The sequence below is a fragment of the Tetrahymena thermophila genome, assembly GCF_000189635.1.
Source record: "Tetrahymena thermophila SB210 genomic scaffold scf_8253992, whole genome shotgun sequence".
Taxonomy (NCBI): Eukaryota; Ciliophora; class Oligohymenophorea; order Hymenostomatida; family Tetrahymenidae; genus Tetrahymena; species Tetrahymena thermophila.
In genome coordinates, this window is record NW_002476004.1 from 33881 (window position 1) to 53004 (window position 19124).

General features: G+C 21.9%; 1 protein-coding gene across 1 annotated transcript; it reads right to left on the minus strand. All coding sequences in view use genetic code 6, as the record gives it.

Annotated features, from left to right (window-relative positions):
• Positions 1-333: 333 nt before the first annotated feature.
• On the minus strand, positions 334-18486 carry TTHERM_01008670 (transmembrane protein, putative; the record flags this gene model as incomplete). Its single annotated transcript, XM_001026700.2, has 54 exons — positions 334-830; positions 976-1345; positions 1451-1979; positions 2033-2123; positions 2421-3012; positions 3263-4954; positions 5194-6237; positions 6343-7192; positions 7247-7619; positions 7667-7814; positions 7867-8201; positions 8252-8380; positions 8482-8787; positions 8839-8984; positions 9042-9233; positions 9283-9718; positions 9777-9993; positions 10046-10095; positions 10142-10215; positions 10265-10559; positions 10612-10718; positions 10789-10834; positions 10888-11189; positions 11238-11394; positions 11444-11492; positions 11576-11759; positions 11810-11963; positions 12015-12370; positions 12655-12796; positions 12846-12894; positions 12944-13127; positions 13180-13333; positions 13385-13734; positions 13784-13940; positions 13993-14041; positions 14092-14275; positions 14331-14484; positions 14537-14889; positions 14941-15094; positions 15147-15195; positions 15247-15430; positions 15480-15633; positions 15682-16034; positions 16101-16248; positions 16298-16346; positions 16403-16586; positions 16643-16766; positions 16821-17167; positions 17403-17569; positions 17617-17763; positions 17819-17953; positions 18001-18052; positions 18106-18241; positions 18303-18486. 54 exons carry the CDS (start codon positions 18484-18486, stop codon positions 334-336), a joined length of 14064 nt encoding a protein of 4687 aa, XP_001026700.2.
• Positions 18487-19124: the final 638 nt, after the last annotated feature.

Here is a 19124-nt window from a genome sequence, read left to right on the forward strand (position 1 = left end):
TTGTTTATCACCACAAATAGGTATAAGATGTTAGTAAAACTTTAAGATATTAGTCGATATACTTTAATTATTAATTATGATTGATTTTATGCTCATTTAAACTCTATTTTTATTTAGACTAACTTATAGATTTTCTCAAATATTATGAATTAGTTTTTAAAAATTAAAATTCATTTCATATTAAAATTCGTTAGTAAATAAAAAAATACTATTTTTATCTTTTTAAAAATAATAAAGCATAAAAAAGAAGATAGAGAAATATTTAATTAAAATAAATTATTAAAAATGTATTAGGACTAAAATTTATAAAAAATATATAAAAACAAATAAATTTCAAAAATTTTGCTTTACTTTATTTTAAAAACTATTGAGTCTTATTTGATCAGGATGTTTTAAGATTTTATTTTTTTAATAAAATGTTCTCATCAATCCAAAATTTTAACTATAAAGATATTTATAAAAATATTAAAACTGAATTTTATCTTTAGAATCAAGAAAATTTCTCAATTTTTTCCAATTATCTAAGCTTTTAATATGTTTTTTCACAAGATTACTTAAGAATAGCATTTTAATAGCGTAGTTGAATACTTTTGATTTCATTTACAAATAATTTAAAAAAGATAGCAAGTTGATTTTTAAATTTATGTTGATTTCTATGAGAATGTGATAGAGAATAATCAACACTATGCAAGTATATGATACATTTGTTAATACCTAAAAAAAACTATCTTTCAACTAAGAAGTAAGTAAATTTAAACTAAAGCATAGAGCTATTTTGTACTGTAATTTAAAGTCAACATCATTTAACTTATTTTCTTTATATGGTTTACCTAAATGTTAAATATTAATTAAAAAATTTACTTTAAATATTTATTTTACAATATTTTAAACTTTAATTTATGTTATTAATTAATTAAGAAGTAAATAAAGATGATAAAAATCATCTAATAAATTTTAAAGATAAAATGAATATACATGCAAAGATTAGAAGGCAATAAGTTAAAGATAGCAAAATAGAAAATATAGTCTATAGGTTAGTTGTCTAATAAGAGCTGTATAATATTATGCTAAGTATTTACTTAAAGATTAACTTTATAAAATCCCAAAAAAAGTATTTATACTTGTATTCATTTGTAAAAAACCCATAACGCATTTAATATTTGTACTAATGCAAATAAAATCTATTATTTTGCATCTTTAAAATTAGGAATAACATAGGCACCAGAAAAACCACCGAATAAAGAGGCAAATAAAAGTAATGATATAAATTTAGCTAATAATTATCACAATAACTTGATAAATACTCTGTTACAAACAAGACACCACCAAAATTTTAGCAAATAATCTATTTAAAATTTAATTGGTAAATAAATTATTAATGATAAATAAAACATAAAGATTTTAATTTAAAATTTTAATTAATATTAAATATGGAAGGAAAAGTATTTACCAATTTATAAAGCTTTGTTAAAACAGCAGTCTAAGTGTAGTAAATGAAGATCTGACTAGCAATAAAAACTTTTACAAAAATATTTTTCTCATTAAAGTAAAATTTTTTAATTAAAAAAAAAGATATAAGAAACAGATAACTCATAAACCAGATCAAAAGCAAAAAGAGAATACCCTTTACTAAGATATCAGCATTAGATACCCTCTCTAAAAAGCACTCAAAAGCCCTCAATTATAAGCTAAAGAGATTTCCTAAATCTAAAAACATATTGGAGAAAAAGTAAGAAAAGTTTGTTTCATAGCTCAATACTATACCAATTATGTATATTTCTATTAAAAAAAATTTCAGGACAGGATATGTCTTAAAGTTTTATTATACTCTCTATAAGAATATTATATATAAAACTTTAGTTATGAGTTTATTTTATAAATTATTCTAATAATTTTAGACCATTTTAATTATTATCCAAATACAAATAATCATAAATAAAAATGGGTATATTATCTCTAGTACAGAGATTTCTGAACACCTTTTATTAATTTAAAATAAATATTAAATATAATTTTCATATATTAATATTACTTAATGCATTTGTTTTTAAAGTTCTTTGCATATGAATATCCCCAAAATATACCTCTTCTATCACAATCTTCACACAAAGCTCCAATATATCCTATTGAAAATTAATTAGAATTGTATTTACAAATATTAATATAGCTTGAAATTAAAAAATTTATAAAAAAACTATTTAAAAATTTAATTCAACAATAAAAATCTTCAAAAAATTAAAATTTTCAATTTCAATTTCAAAATTTAAAGTTCAATTATTTTGAAAATATCAATAAATAATAATTTATGAATTGAAAATATTTAAAAAATAAGAATATTTATTATATTTTAAATTTTTAAATCATTATATTTTTTTAAATTTAATAAGTTCTCCATAAAATAAAAATAAATGGTTGGATACCTTCATCGCAATAGTAATTTTAATCAGATACTTAAATTCTTTTTTGATAAATTTTTTATTAAGCTTCACTAATGTTTTAATCGCCAATACAGTTAGAGCATTGATAGATATCAGATGAGTTTTTATTAACTCTCCAATATTAAGAACTCAAATAAATATTATTTCCTTAGCAAGTTATATCATTATTTGGACATTAAAAACAAGAATCAGTAATAATAAAGCTATATGAATCTTTACATTAAAAGCAATAATCATAGTATTCGTATATCTTTTTTACTATTTTGCCAACTTAACATTATTTTGCTAATTAAATATTTAATATCAATTTATACTCTTAATTGTATCCTATTACATTTTAACCTGAGTCATAAATAGGTATTTTAATTTAGTTACTAGTTATTTTTACTTGAAGCTAATCACCCATGAGTCCATATATTAATAGTTAATCAGTCACATTAAATATTCCTTACTCATTTGTCAGGCTTTTTGTATTTATGTAACCATATCCAGATTAAATGCTTACTTATAAATTAATATTGCTTTCGCTCAACTTTTCAAAGTTTTTGCTTGATAAAATCAAAATTATATCATCCTTATTAAAATAAATAATTTAATTAATTACAAAATAATGTTATTTTCAAGATTAATTAATTAATTTATTTATTTTTAATTTTATTATTAAACAATTAAATATATGTTTAAGGGTTAAAAAATAAATTTATTAAAATAAAAATTGTAAAGTTTTATGATCAAGATGTTTTATATTAAAAATTGTTTTATAAATAATAAAATAAATACCCTCATTTTGAATTTAAAAATATTAATTAAAAAAATTTAATTACATTCAATTAGCCACCTTCATGATTAAGCACATCTATTTAAGGAATGTTATTGTAAGCATTGAATTATTTATTGTTAATATAGATGTCAAAATGAATTGGAGATTACTTAATTATTTAACCATATTTTTATGCAGTGTTATTTTTATATGTATTGTTGAAATATTAGTTTACACTTTAACCTGTGTTTGAAGATATAGCTCCTCCATATTGTGCATAATTAGAATCAAAATAGCAATCATTAAGTTATACAATATTTGAAAGAATTTAGGAATACTCATTGTTAAGATAGATAGCACCACCTTCTGATAATGCATTATTATTATCGAAAATGCATTTTTAAATTAGAATTGAAGAATAATTAAGATAAATACCACCTCCATTTTCATATGCCTTGTTATTCTAAAATTATGAATTTTAAATATTTATCTAATTTTTTTGGTTTTATTGTTATAGAATCCTTGAAGATCCTTAACTTGGTATCTAAATTTGTTAAACATACAATCCTGAGCCATGAAGTGCAGTATTTGAGTCAAAGCGGGATTAGTAGATATTTAGAAATATTGCTGCTATTTAAATTATTCCTTGACTACATTACTTGCAGAAATTGTTATTTGAATTTAAGAGTTGAATTTAACAATAAGTGCTATTATATAATGCCACATTTTAAATAGGTAAATTAGGATTAGTTAATTACTAAAATGCATAAATATTAGCATTATCCTATAACGTGCAATTATAGATATACAATTAATAGATTTGATCAAAATTTATTAGATTATCTAGGAAAAGACTTGATTCGTATATGTTGTTAAAGTCAAGTAGAGTTTATGTATTGGTTACTAGTAAAATCTTTTAAAAAATAAGAGTATTTATAAATTATTGATCTAAAAATTTGCTTTTATTTGAAAATATTTTAAATTTTGAATTTTAAATGAAAACATAATTAGCTCTGTTAATGTAAAAAATTGAGCTAATTATATTTTCTTAAGCAACAACTTAGATATTTAAAAATTGAATATTATCAGTAATCTTTTCTATTTAGTTAGTTGAAATTATTTGCTTTAGTATGACTATTGTTTTGGCTGATATTTAATTGTTTAAATAAAGGTTGCTGCCTAAAATAGAGAAATTATTTTCAAAAATACTGCTTTCAATTTGAACAAAAGATCTAGGTAAATTCGAAGTTTGAAGTGATATAGCTCCTCCTCCATATTATGCAAAATTAGATAAAAATAAACAATTTTTAATGTTAATGTCTTGGCTATTTGAAAACTATTAATCAATCAAAATAGCACCTCCTTTAGATTCCAAGCTGTCTTCGCTATAGGCATAATTACCAATAAAGGTAGAATTTTAAAATGACATGCTCCCCTCACTTTTAGGACTCCAAAATATGGCTCCACCAAATAAAGCTAAACCATTTGCAAACAAAGAATTAAATATAGTAAACGCTACACTTGTTATCATTATAAATCCGCCATTTTTTATTGATTTTAATTCTTTGTAGTTATTTTAACCAAGACTAACTGAGTTTGTAAAATTTGAATTTATAATATTTATTGTTTTTACTTATCCATTGATCCAATTAAATGGGTTATCAATGTTACAGTCAGTAAATTTGGAATTGTCTATTATTACTGATATAGTTGGTGATTTAAAATAAAATCCTAAAGAAATAGAGCCAAGGGTGATCTAATTTAAAATTTAAAAATTATTTAAATATTTTTAAATAATTAAAATAAAAAAAATGTAACAATGCTGTGATTTCTCAATTTCAAAGTTTAAATGTTAAAAATGAAAATTTTTTGATTTTTTCTATTATTTTTTTAAATTGATTGCAATTTTATGGCTCCTCATTAATTTGTGCAAAGAGGGATTACAATAGTTTATCAAAAATATTTAAAGAGAATTCGAAAGAAAATAAAATTTACCCCTTTAACTAGCAATTAAGATTAGAATTATTAAAATACTATATTTTTTATTTAAATTGTAGTGTCCTAAACTGTATTTATTGAGATCAGCCCACAATCCTCTAAATTATCTTAAATGACAATAGTAATATTGTTGCATACAATATTATTTATAATTATTCCAGCTGGAGTAGCAAGTTAATTATTTGAATAACTTTTATTATTTGATTATAATTAATCATTTTTTATTTAGATGAAATTATTAGATATTCTGATATCATTTAGATAAAAGCTATCTATACTTATGAAATTTAATGATTAACTTATCTAGCAGAATATTGGAGATATTAAATTTATTAAAGTCTGAGATTATGATACTTGTTAAATATATACACTAGAAACTGAGTCTGTTTTTAAAAATAAGAATTAGTTGTTATTTATCAATGTAATATTTTAGATTTAAACTTTTTTTAAATTAGTAAAAGATATCAGCTATTAGAGATTTTTAGATTAAAAATTATTTCTTTACAAATTAAATCTTAATATTTATGAGCTTGTGTTTTAGTCTGTAGAATAGTCCAAAAATAAGCTATTGATACTTTCTGAAAATATTTAATTTTCTAGGAAAAATACATCTTAAAATACGGAATTTTGATTTACATTTTTTAAGTTCGATAAGCTATCTTATTATTATAAAAAACCATAGTTTTAAATAATTGTATTTGAGATATAAAAATTAGAAACACTAAAAGTGTTTGAAGCTATTAGAGGTATATTTTGGATAGAATTTTATTTCAAGTTGGATAAACTAAATTTAATATCTGTAATATTTAGATCATTTAGAAATTGAGAATTTAAAATGCAGGATCCATTAGAAAATTCACATTAAGAGAAGCTAACGTTATTAAACAATACTTTAATTTATTGGTTTTAAATATAGATTGGTTAGATATCAAACATTTCTGTACCATCATTAAATTAGCATTAATAAAAAGAGATATTAGTTAAATTAATGTATGCTTCAAATATATTCAATGATAATAGTGATGCTTTACTCATTACTACCTATTATTTAAAAAATATTTTAAATTAAATATAAATTTTCTTAAAATTATAAAAAATATTTTCAATTGTTTTTAGAAATGTTAGGTTTAAGATAAAAAATATTACATTTATAAATTATGCTTGATCGATAGTTAAATATATTTAGGCATCTTTAAGTTTTGTTAAAATATTAATTAGTTTATTACTATTATAAACTTAAACGTTTTAAAATTAAACATATTAAAGAGTTACAGTTGAATTTTACAACGTTGATAAATTAAATGCTAAGTATTACTGTTAGTTATTTTAGCTTTAGTTAAATCTACAATTAAGCATTTTAAATGTTATTAATTAACTATCCTAGACAATAATTCCATAAAAGCTACTATTAAATTGTTATTAAAAATTAATATTTTATACAAAGACTTGGTTAAAGCCAACAACAGTAAAGGGCTATAATTATAAAAAATTTAAATAAATATTAGGGTTTGAAGTTTAAGATGTAACATTTAAACTTATTAGTTATAAAGATCTAATCTAATTCTATAATTTAGTAGAGAAAACCTAATTTCTTTATTCCACACATTAATCCCCATAAAAAATTAGCAATACTTCTAACTCTTTAACTTGTAATTCATTGTAATATACAACAGCCTAATCATATTACAATTCACTTAATATCAGCTAATCAATATCCACTTCATTAATTCTGTTATAATTTAAAGGATTTTGTTAAGATCCATCACCTATTTAATTATTTTAATCTAAGCATTTAGTATAAATTGTTCTCTATTTTTTGTAATAACAGCCTTATTCGGTGTTTTGACACAGATAACATTTTCTTCTCTCTTTGTCATTGGTTATGCTGTAGTTTTAAAGAATCAAATTCAAGTTTTGCTTGCACGACAAACACTATGAATCATATAAAAACAGTGGATTTTAACTTATATCGCTTTCATTAGTGCAAGTTTAACACCTTATATAAAATAAAGCATACTTTTTAGATAAAAATAATAAAGTAAGTAATTACATTAATGGACATATTTAGCAATCATCTCCTTTTGAAGTAAGGCTTACCATGCTTTATATATTAGGGATAGCATTTTAATTATAATAAAGTTTTCCTATGAAATACTATATGGGACTAATTAACGAGAAAAGCATTTATTAATTACATTTAATACATTAAGGTTAGTTGTTAATTAGTATACATTAAGAACAATATTTACCGCATGATATAGCAAGACAAATTTTTTATTATTAATCGAAATAATAACCTTATTGGCATTCAGTACAGAATAATTGATAATTATTTGAAGTACTATTATAATTTAATCTTTGCTAAATGCTTAATTACTGTCTTTTATAAATCAACTAAGATGTAAAATTAAATGTCCTAGTGCCTATTTCAAAAAAAAAATTTAATATTTAAACAACAAATTATAAATACCTTCATAGCATTTAGAACATCCTTAGGGACACTTAATACATCCATTTATTGAAGGGATACTGTATTAATCTAAGCAGCTGGTGCATTAGGATATAAGGTTGTTTGAATTGGGATCTTAGTAATAAAAGCATTAAGCGCATCCATAATTCTAAAATTATAATTAATCTTCATAAAATATTTTATTTAAATAATATAAATACATTGTTTTAACAAACATCATCTTGGCATTTAGGAGGATTATAACTTAAATTTAGAATGCTTCCATTACTGCAAAACAAACATTATGTATTAGATTGATTCTGCAAACAATTAGAACATTTTGTTTATGAAACAGTAGTTCGACATCCATAGTTACATTCTTGTTAGTTTTTTTAAATAATGTACCCATCATTACATTGCTTACAAATGAAGGTTATCTGAGCTGCATTTTATTAAAATGCCCATAAATTTTCAGATAAATCTAAACTTTAAGCTCCCTAATTTACTAAGACACTACTATGAATGCATTGAGAAATAAATTATTTGCATTAAATACCTATTTATATATAATTGAAGATAGTAAAAACTATTAATTTTTTTTTTTACCATCATAAGACAAAAAATATCCATCATAGCATTAAAAGCATTTTTTAATGTATTATTTATTATTAAATTCTGCTTGTGATATCATTCTTAAGGCTTCTATGTTATAATTTAAAACAGATTCCTAATTTTCTATTATAAAAATATATTTTTTTAAAAATATTCATAAAATAATATGATAAATATAAAATTTTCAAAATGTTTTTGATTTAAATATCTATATTCAATATTACCATATTAACATTAGTTACAGTTTAAACCACATTTTTAGCATGATTGTAAGTCAAAAGATACTAAGTATCCTTATTAACAACTCAAACAAATTAATTAAAAATTATATAAATATTTTTAGCTTGGATCGTAGTTAATTTTAGTCTTAAGTTAAGCATATCCTGTAATAAAAGTTGCAAATTGGCAAACTTTACAATTATCTGGGCAAGGTTAGCATATTCCATCTGTTAATACAAAACCGTAGCTGCAATCAACACAAACTGCTTGATTCAATTAATTTTAAATACAAGAGGAGCATCCTTGGGGGCCTGCAAATTTTAAATATAAAATTTTATGGTGTATACAAATTAAAAACTTACATAAATTTGATGAATAGGAAATTAAGTCCAAGTTATTGTTAATTATAAAATTACTAGCTCCTAGTTTATTTAATAGTACTTAAGCATTTTAATCCAGCTAAGCTATATAATTTTAGCAAGTTTTATATTTATTACTGATATCATTCCTAATTTATAAATGATAATTAAATTTATTATTTATAAAAAAATAAATTCAAATTTACCATATGCCAAATTCTGAAGAGCAATCAAGGCAAGTATAAGTTGGTGAATTTGGATAATATTAAGCCATTTAAGCATATTAATATATTTAATTATCACATTTTAAGCAAAGCTGATAAGTTGAAGAAAGCTAATATAAAAAATAGCCTTAGATGCATTATGTACAAAATATCTTGGAATCACATGAATAGCACCTACATTTTTAAAATAAATATTTTTAAAAAATATACACATTTATTATACCCTTATGGACACTTTTTGGTTTTGTCTGATAAGCAAAAATTTTAATCATAGCAATCTTCTTTTACATAAGTTAGCTGCATATTAAAATATAACTACTAAGGAATGATTTATAATTATGCTATTTCTTCAACACTGTAGCATATTTAATTACCTGGATTAGTGTAGTAGGTGGGGCATAATAAACACTCCTTACTATTAACTGATATATTTTAGCAAAAACCATATTTATTTGTACAATACATATAACCATTTGAGTCTGGGACATTTATATTTTAAAGCATGCACTAACTCTAATCATAAAATTAAATAAAGCATTAATTCCCAACTATTAAACTTAACAAATTTATTGAGGTGACGCATTAGCCATTATTATTGAGAATGCAATAATTGTTTGGGCAAACACTACAGTTACTGCTTAATAAATCAGCACAAAATCCTAGAATTAAGAAATATAAAAGATTTTTATCTTGAAAAAAAAAATCATTAATTAGTACCATTAGAATCTGCACAATAAGTTATTTGCTGCTAAACAAGATTTTGGCATGTGTTTTACATAGTTGTTGATAAACATTAACTATAATCACATTTTTTACAGTTACCATTAAGTGTGCAATAACCGTTTTAATCAACACACATTCCTTAGCTTGTTTAAATACTTTTGCAAGATAAAGTATTTGGGTCTAAACAAAATTTTCCTGGTGCACATTATATCTTAGTTTAAAATATTTTTATAAATATCTAGATTATAAATTTAAATAAATACAGCTATTGGTTAGTTTTATTACAAGCATCGATTTGTATCTTTTTGTAATCCTTTATTATCAAATTATTAATTATTTAATTTTTATATCTATTTTACCAATTGTTTAAGGATTTGATTAACTCAATTTGTAACACGAATATAGTCCTTATGATGTAGCAAGCAAACAATACCTTTTTAAAAATAACTTTTTAACAATAAATAAAGCTTTTTTTAAATTACCCGTTTGTAAAACAATTAGATGCACCATATGTTCCTATAGTTTATTATTGTAAGCATAAATGGGTATTTAGTTCTTTTCCTGGATACTTATCAGAAAGAGGAACACATTCACCTTATGATATGCAGAATTACTATTAACATTTGCTTACGTATTTTACACCTTAAGGTAGACATATTTAAGTTAAGTAGTCTCTTCCTATTTTGTTTATTTCATTTGGTGAACTCATTGCTTCGCATTAATAATTATTATTTGTATTCAAACAATATAAACCATCCATACAACCAATACTATTTTCTAATTTTATAAATTTTACTGAATATTTTGCTAAAAAATTATAAATAATTACAAGTATTCAAATCTTAGCATTGTTAGTTTGCATTTTTAGCTCTGTATATTAAATTTGGATAATTTGGATCATATAACTAAACTAATTGGCATTTTTGTTTTCCATTTCTATTTAAGTAAATCTAATTAAGCTTCTACAAAATTAAATATTTAATTTAATTAAATGAAGAAAAATTACCCTATATTAAGTATGCAATAAGTTATTCCAAGGCAAGTAACTATCTCTAATTAATTTAAGAACTTTTTAATATGTATTATTCTTACAAATAAATTTTACGTATTTAAGTTTCTTAGTCTTAAATCAAACACTATTGTTAAATATTGATACCTACAATAAAATCACCTTTAGCTAGAGTGCCTTCAGTAAAGCAAAAATCTTTCTTAGTTTATGAATAAGTATAGAGGCAAGAACCTTAAACACAAGTTTCTATATTGTCTCCATTTCCAAGTGGTTATTAATAGGGTAAGCAATAACCCGTTATTTTTTATCTTGCATAGCAATTTAAATTTTCTTTTAATAATAAATCAATGCATCTGAATCCATTTTAATAATCAAGACAAAATTAACCTGCCATACACCTAATGTTAAAATAAATTAGAATAAACTAAATCTTTTAAAATTCAAACCTAACAGCATTTTGTAAATTCTTTTGTACACAGTATCCATTAGTATCTATGCCTATCCTTTATAAGTTTGCATCAAAAGGGAAACATCCTTCAATAGAATTTAAATTAGTTGGATCTTACTTTAGCTTACAGTGATTAAAAGCACAAGCTAATATTTCTAAAATACATTTTATATTAAAATAAATCAACTTTTATAATTAAATTACTATCATAAAATTATCCTCTAATGGCACATTAACCATTTTATTATCTTCCCTATTTTTGGTTAAACAAAAAAATATTAATTTTGAAGTAAAATTGTTTTAATTATGTATATATAGTATAGTTATAATATTTACTGAGTGATTTTATTCTGAGTCATTTATTAAAAAACATGCTTATATGCTCTAATCAAAACATACTTAGTTATCTGAAGAACATTCTACACTAGTAGGCATGCCGTTAGTTAAACATTGATAATTTAAATTTCTACCTAAAAATGTTAAATCATATAACTAGCATTAGTTATTATTTATGCAGAACCTTTAATAATAAATCATAAGATGTTAATAAATTATAATATAATATTTTACCCGCTGAAGCACTAAATTACTTTTTATTTTGCTTACTAGTTTTAATTAAGACACATATATTTAAACTAATCTACTCCTATATTAGCTGTATTATCTAAAGTTCTAATATAACCTAGACTATCTTGGCAATAGTTTTATCTTAAATTTACCAAATCTATAATTCAAAGTAGTTTGTTGGAAATAAAATAATTAAAAATTAAATTACTTGAAGGAGTCCCTAAAATATTTGTCAATTAATCTTAAACAGCACATTATTTTGTTTCAACTATATACCCAATATAAATAGTAGATTTTGGGTATATTACACAGAATTGTGTATCTTAAATAACCAAGCAAACATTATACTAATCATTAAAGCAGACATCAACTCCTCCTACAGACTTTTGCTTATCTAATAAACATTAATATTAATTAATATCTCTACCAACATAAAGACTTTGAGAAAGCTAATAGCATTAATTATTCAATGTACAACCATTTCCACTAGATCCATAATTAACAGTTTATAAGCATTTCTACATTTGAGGATCAAAGCAAATAGTATACGAATTAACACCACAACTTTTTATACATTTAATTAAATTTGAATATTATTTTAGGATATAAAATAGAAAATAACTTTTTATTTGATTTCATATATTTATTTTAAAATATTAGTTAAAAATGCATATAAATTCTTTATAATCTTGATTGAATATTAAGACAATTTTATTCTTTAATAATTTAATTTTATTTTATCTACCTAATATAGGGATAACTTTAAATAAATTATTTTATTTTATTAAATTTTATCTTCTAAAATTCATGTTTAAGAAAAAATTCAAAAAATAATATTAAAAATATACCTCACTGCAGGTGATTAACCAATTTATAAACAGTAACCATTAGCATCTATACCAACTCTTTATGCAACGATATTAAAAAGAAAACATCCTTCGTTTGAGTTTAATTTTTATATACAATAACTTGTTGAGCACTAGGTTATTTCTACAGTTAAAGGATATTTAGTATTTAATTAATTATTTTAAAAAATTACTAGGATAGTAAGTACTACTAGCTGCACAGTAACTATTTATTTATCTTCCCTATAATAAATATTTATACATATTTTTGAATTAATATTAAATAACTTACAGCATATGCAACTTCTGTATTATTTATGTAAACACACATATTATTTATTATGTCTAAGCATACTTGTTTGTTTGATGAGCATTCAACACTATTTTATTATTTACTAACTAAACAGTTATAATTTACATCTCTACCAATATAGGTGTTATCATATTGTTAGCACATATTTTTATTTATGCAGTATCTTTATTAAGATTTTTAAAAATATTATGAAGTGATTAATAAAATTTTATTACCCAATGTAGCACTAAATTATTGAATTTTAAGGTTATTGACTTTAATGTAAGCACATGTAATTAAATGAGTCTACTCCAATATATGTTTAACTATCAAGTGATCTTATGTATCCTGTAGAATCTTAGCAATAGTTTTGTTTAAAATTTATCAGATCTAAAAATAAAAATTAATTTCATTTATTATTTTTTTAAAATATTGTTTTACTTGCTATTTTTCCTAATTAATAAGCTATGATGTTCACAATTGCACACTATTAATTCTAAACAACATATCCTAGATACTAAGGATTTTATGGGTATATAACACAGAATTAAGTAGTTCCTATAACTTTGCAAATATTTTGTTTATCATTAAAACAAATATCAACAGCAGTTGTTTATTGTAAATTAGTCAAACAGTTCTTACTTGAATCCCTGCCAATATAAAGATTATTGGATAATTCATAACATTGCTTATTTAAAATGCATCCATTTCCTTTCGAACCAAAGTCAATAGTTAATTTACACTATTTTGATTGAGGATCATAACAAATATCAGAATTTTATTGTGTGCAGCTATATGTAAAAAAAACATGAAAAGTTTTATACGCAATAATGAATTTACCTAACTGCTGTTGGCGAATTTAATTAAACGCAATAACCGTTATTATCAATACCCACTCTTTACAAGCTTATATCAAAAGGAAAGCAACCTTCTTTTGAAGTTTAGTCAGTAGGATCTTATTTTATTTTACAATAGTTTGTTGAACACTATGCTATTTCTATTGTTAATAATAATTAATATATATATTATCTATGTTCAAATTAATTTACAAGAATAGTATTGACTGCTTACTGCACATTAACCGTTTAGCTGTGTCCCCTATTTAAATATTTTATCAGCCAATAAATTATTATGAATTAAAAACTTACTGAATGATTAGGTTCAGTATTATTTATCAAAAAGCATGCATTATTGCTTTAGTCAAAGCAAACTTGTATATTTGAAGAACATTCAACTGAAATAGATTATCCATTATTTAAGCAATTATAGTTAACATCCCTTCCAATATTAATTAAGTTATATTGTTTGCATGCATTTCCATTTATGCAGAACCTTTGTTTTAGAAAAATAAAAATATTAATCAAACTAAATTTTTTATTTTATTTACCCTTTATAACACTGTATGATTTTATTTTAAGCAATTTAATTTTATTTTAAGCACATAAAATTAAAAGAATCAACACCAATATTTGTTAAACCATCTAAAAGTCTTATGTATCCAGAGGAATCTTAACAATAATTTTTTTTCAAATTTATTAAACCTAAATAAAGAAAATAAGTACTTAATAATTATTTATAAAATAATTGAGTTACCTGCTTACTATCCTACTTAATAAGCAACTTAATTTAAAATTGCACAAAATCCATTTTAAATAACATATCCCAAATACTAAGAATTTTATGGATATACCACACAGAATTAAGTAGGTCCATTTATTTTACAAATATTTTGTTAATCATTAAAGCAAATATCAATACCTTTTAATGCTTATTATAAATTTGTCAAACAGCTTAAATTTATATCTCTACCTACATATAAACTGTTAGATAACTGATAGCATTAACTATTCAAAATACATCCATTACCTTAAGAACCATAGTCAATAGTTAATTTACATTAATTTTATAAAGGATCATAACAAACTTTCTAAGTTTAAGATGTACAACTATATATAAAAAGCCTTATTTATTTGATAACTTTTCAAAAATATATTTACCTAACTGCAGATTAATTTAATTGGACACAATAACCATTAATATCAAGACCTACTCTTGAAGAATTAATATCAAAAGCAAAGCATCCTTCTTATGAATTTTAATTCGTTGAATCTTATTTAAGCTTACAAAAATTAGTACTGCAACTTGATATTTCTATTTTAATATGTAACTATCAAAAATATGTTATTTTTATCAGTTAATTTACTTGAATAATATTGACTACTTTGTGCACATAGCCCATTTAGCTACCTACCCTACATAAATAAAATTTTTTTAAATAAATCTTCTATAATATAAAAAAATACAGAATGATTAGTTGAAGTATTGCTTATGAAAAAGCATGCTTTTAAATTTTAATCCAGACAAATTTAGCTATTAGATGAGCATTCTACTGAATTAGATTATTCTATTTGTAAACAATTATAGTTAGTATCTCTTCCAACATATGTTGAATCATAAGGCTAGCACTGATTACCAATAACACAATATCTATTTTATTAAATTTTAATATTTTTATACAATTTACAATCAACTTTACCCTGAAAAGCATTAAATAATTTATGATGCTGCTTATTAACTTATTTGTAAGCATAAATAATTTGATGATTAAACTCCAATATTTATTGAGTTGTCAATTTATCTTATATACCCTTAGTTATCTTGGCAGTAGTTTTATTATAAGTTTATAAGACCTGTCATTATAAAATTTGATTAATTGATTTATATTTAAAATAAATTACTTGAAATGGTTCCTTGTTGATAAGTTAATTGATTAAGTAAAGCACATTATTTATTTTCGCTAACAAAACCTAAATACTACTAACTATTCGAATAGATAACACAACTTTGTGATGATCCATTAACTAAACATATATTTTACGAGTCATCAAAACATTTATCTACTCCTCTTTAAGCAATTTACATATTTGTAAGACATGAATATCCATCTAAATCTCTTCCTACATATAAATTATTAGACAATTAAAAGCATTAACTATTCAAAATACATCCATTTCCATTAGAACCAAAATTAATAGTTTAATAACAAGCTTTTGATTATTAATCATAGCATATGTTATTTTATTAATAGCAACTATAAAAATATATTGTAATAATATTAATATTATTTTTTTAAATATAAAATGTATTAAAAAAATACCTTTTTGCTGGTGACTAATTAAAATCTAGGCAGTAATTATCTGAAGTAACTCCCACTGCTCCTTACTAACCATTAAACAAAATACAAGCTACTTATGTCTAATCAGAAGATTTTGTTATGCAATGATGCTTTTCGCATTTACTTAAGTCTTAAAAATGTATAATTAATATCTTAAAGCAATTTATAAATATTATTACTTGAAGTGAATTCTCCCCTATCTAAACAATTTCCTAATTAATCAATTCCCTATTTCAATATTGATATATATTTATTAACAATATATAAACCATAATTTAGATTACAGAGGCATTTAAATTCTAATCTGATAACCAAACACATTATGATTAATATAAACAAACTTCATAATTCTATGCGCACTAAATAGCTCCACTCTGTTATGCTTGGGCACAGAATCCATTTGAGAGTATTGCTATATTTAATCCATCAAATCCTACTTACTAGCATTAATTTTAGTAATAGCAGTATCTTAAATAATTAAATTTTTAAGTTAGTAACTATTTTAAACTCAATTAAAAAATTACCCCTATTAACACTATTATTTAATGCACTATTAATATGTTTGATTTCTATCAATATATGGAAATTATATTTAAACAATAGTAAATTGGTCATCTTAGCAGTAATTTTATTTTAAATTAATTAAATCTATTATAATAATTTTTGTTAATTATAAAAATTTTAAGGATAAAATAAAGCTACTCTATAATTAATCTTAAGAAGTTTTTTTATTTAATTCAGCGCAAAATCCTGTGCTGCTTATATACCCAAGATATGTCTAAGAATTTTGATATAGCACGCATTAACTTTTATCATCTTTTAAACATATATCAGTAGGGCTATTAAAACAACTATCTACAACTCCATTTTATGGTATTTATTAATCAGTTAAACATTAGTATTAGCTATCTCTACCAATATACATAGTAATAGACATCTGATAACAGACTCCATTATATGCACATATATTTTAAAATGACTAATCAGATGTTATTAGAAGACACTAGTTTGTATTTGGGTCAACGCAATTTTATTATTATGTCAAACAACTATAAATTAATAAAGTTATTTTAATTTTGTCTTTGTAGATATAAAAAATGTTCAATTTATATTTAATATCAAATTAAATGTAATATATAGAATGTATTTGATTCATTATGCAGTTATTATTGTAAAGTAATAAATTTTGATTATAAGAATCTGATGTAAATCAAGTCAATACTTTCTTAATTTAACTTTTATTATAAATCACTCGTTTTAATTAAAAAATTGAATATTATTTACTTATCTAGTAGTCTATTAGAATCTGATTTGTATATTTGAGAGCTTACATTATTTTTTTATTTTATTTCTTAAATGTATTTTTTAAAATATAGTGAGGCTACACTGAAATTTTTAAAGTTACTAAGTTATTGATAATCTTATTTGCAATTTCTATTTGAATAAATTCCCTAATATAAAAAAAAATAAATAGTTTAAAAAAAATAAATTTAAATACCTATTTATATTCGATATATTTTCCTTATTAGCTTAGACAAGTAGCTAATCTTCCTATTGAATATTTGCAATATTAATTTTTACATCGTATTTAATTATTTTGAAAATATTAATTAAATGTGACGCAATAATTTTAAATTGTTTCTCCCTACGTAAAATTTAGTATATTTGAGGATTAATTTTTAATATATTAAATAATTTACTGTAATCAAATTGGAATCTTTTAAAAAGCATGTAGATTTTTAATTTTTTTGATGTGCACAATAGTTTTTATTGCAAATAATATTCTATAAATAGTAGCTGTCACTATTTATGCATAATCCATCTATTGTTTTACCCTTGAAAAAAATAAAAAAAATATATATATTATATAAAAAAAATTTACATTTACAACTTGGATTTCTATGCATTGATTTCGATTTTAATCATAGCAGCTACTATATTATTAAAATTTAATAATATGAAAAAGTAATCAAGAATAAATATTTACTCTTAACCACATGACTTAGGATTAATATAATCCATTTTTTTACATATACTATAATTATTACTGTCCTAAATAGGTATTCCGCTTAGTATAAGGCTATATTGATTCTAGCAAAAACCTTCTTTGATATAAGATAAAGCTAATTTTTGTTAAGATAGTTTCAATATACAAATTAATATGAAAGGTATTTTAATTTTTACATTAAATCTTCATTTACTAAGAGGCATATTAATTTAATCCAATACATTAACGATTTTATTAAACAATAGCCACATAAATACCACTTTTTTTAATTTAAATGCATTTATTCGTGTATTTATCTAGGCATTCATCATTATTTTAACATGTGATGTCAATAAGATGATTATTAATTTGGTTAAACATACAAATTTAGTTTGTTATTTCTTTCCCAATATATAAAAAACCATCAATATCCATACAACTCATCAATAATGGATTGTAACATTAGTTATTTTTTTCACAAAAAGAATAAACTAATGTAAATAATAGATGAATCAAAGATATTTATTTTGTATTTTTCATTTATGTTAATTATTTTTTTCTTCTACTATATTTTACACCTTTATTAATAAATGAATAAATAAAGTATATCAAATTTTTTAATTAAATTAATTGTATTTATTTGCAAAGATTTCATAGTTATTAATTTATCATTTGTAAGATGACTATCTCAAATCACGCATAAATAATTTTTATACGATTTTTCAATTTTTGTAATGCTAAAAACTTCTTATTAAAATATGTAATTTAATCTGATTTAGTAATTAAAGATATTTATTTAGCAATTATGAAAAGAGGTAATTTTTATTTTAAAAATCTTATATATGAAGTATTTTTTAATGATAATAAATTTATGAGTAAAAATATCAAAAAATATTTCATTATTTCAAAATTTTTTTCAAAAAGAGAGAAAAGTTTTTTTGGCTTTATTGAAATCTTATTGTTGTATATTATTTAATATTATTAAAATAAAATAAGTATAATAAATAAAAATCTGAATT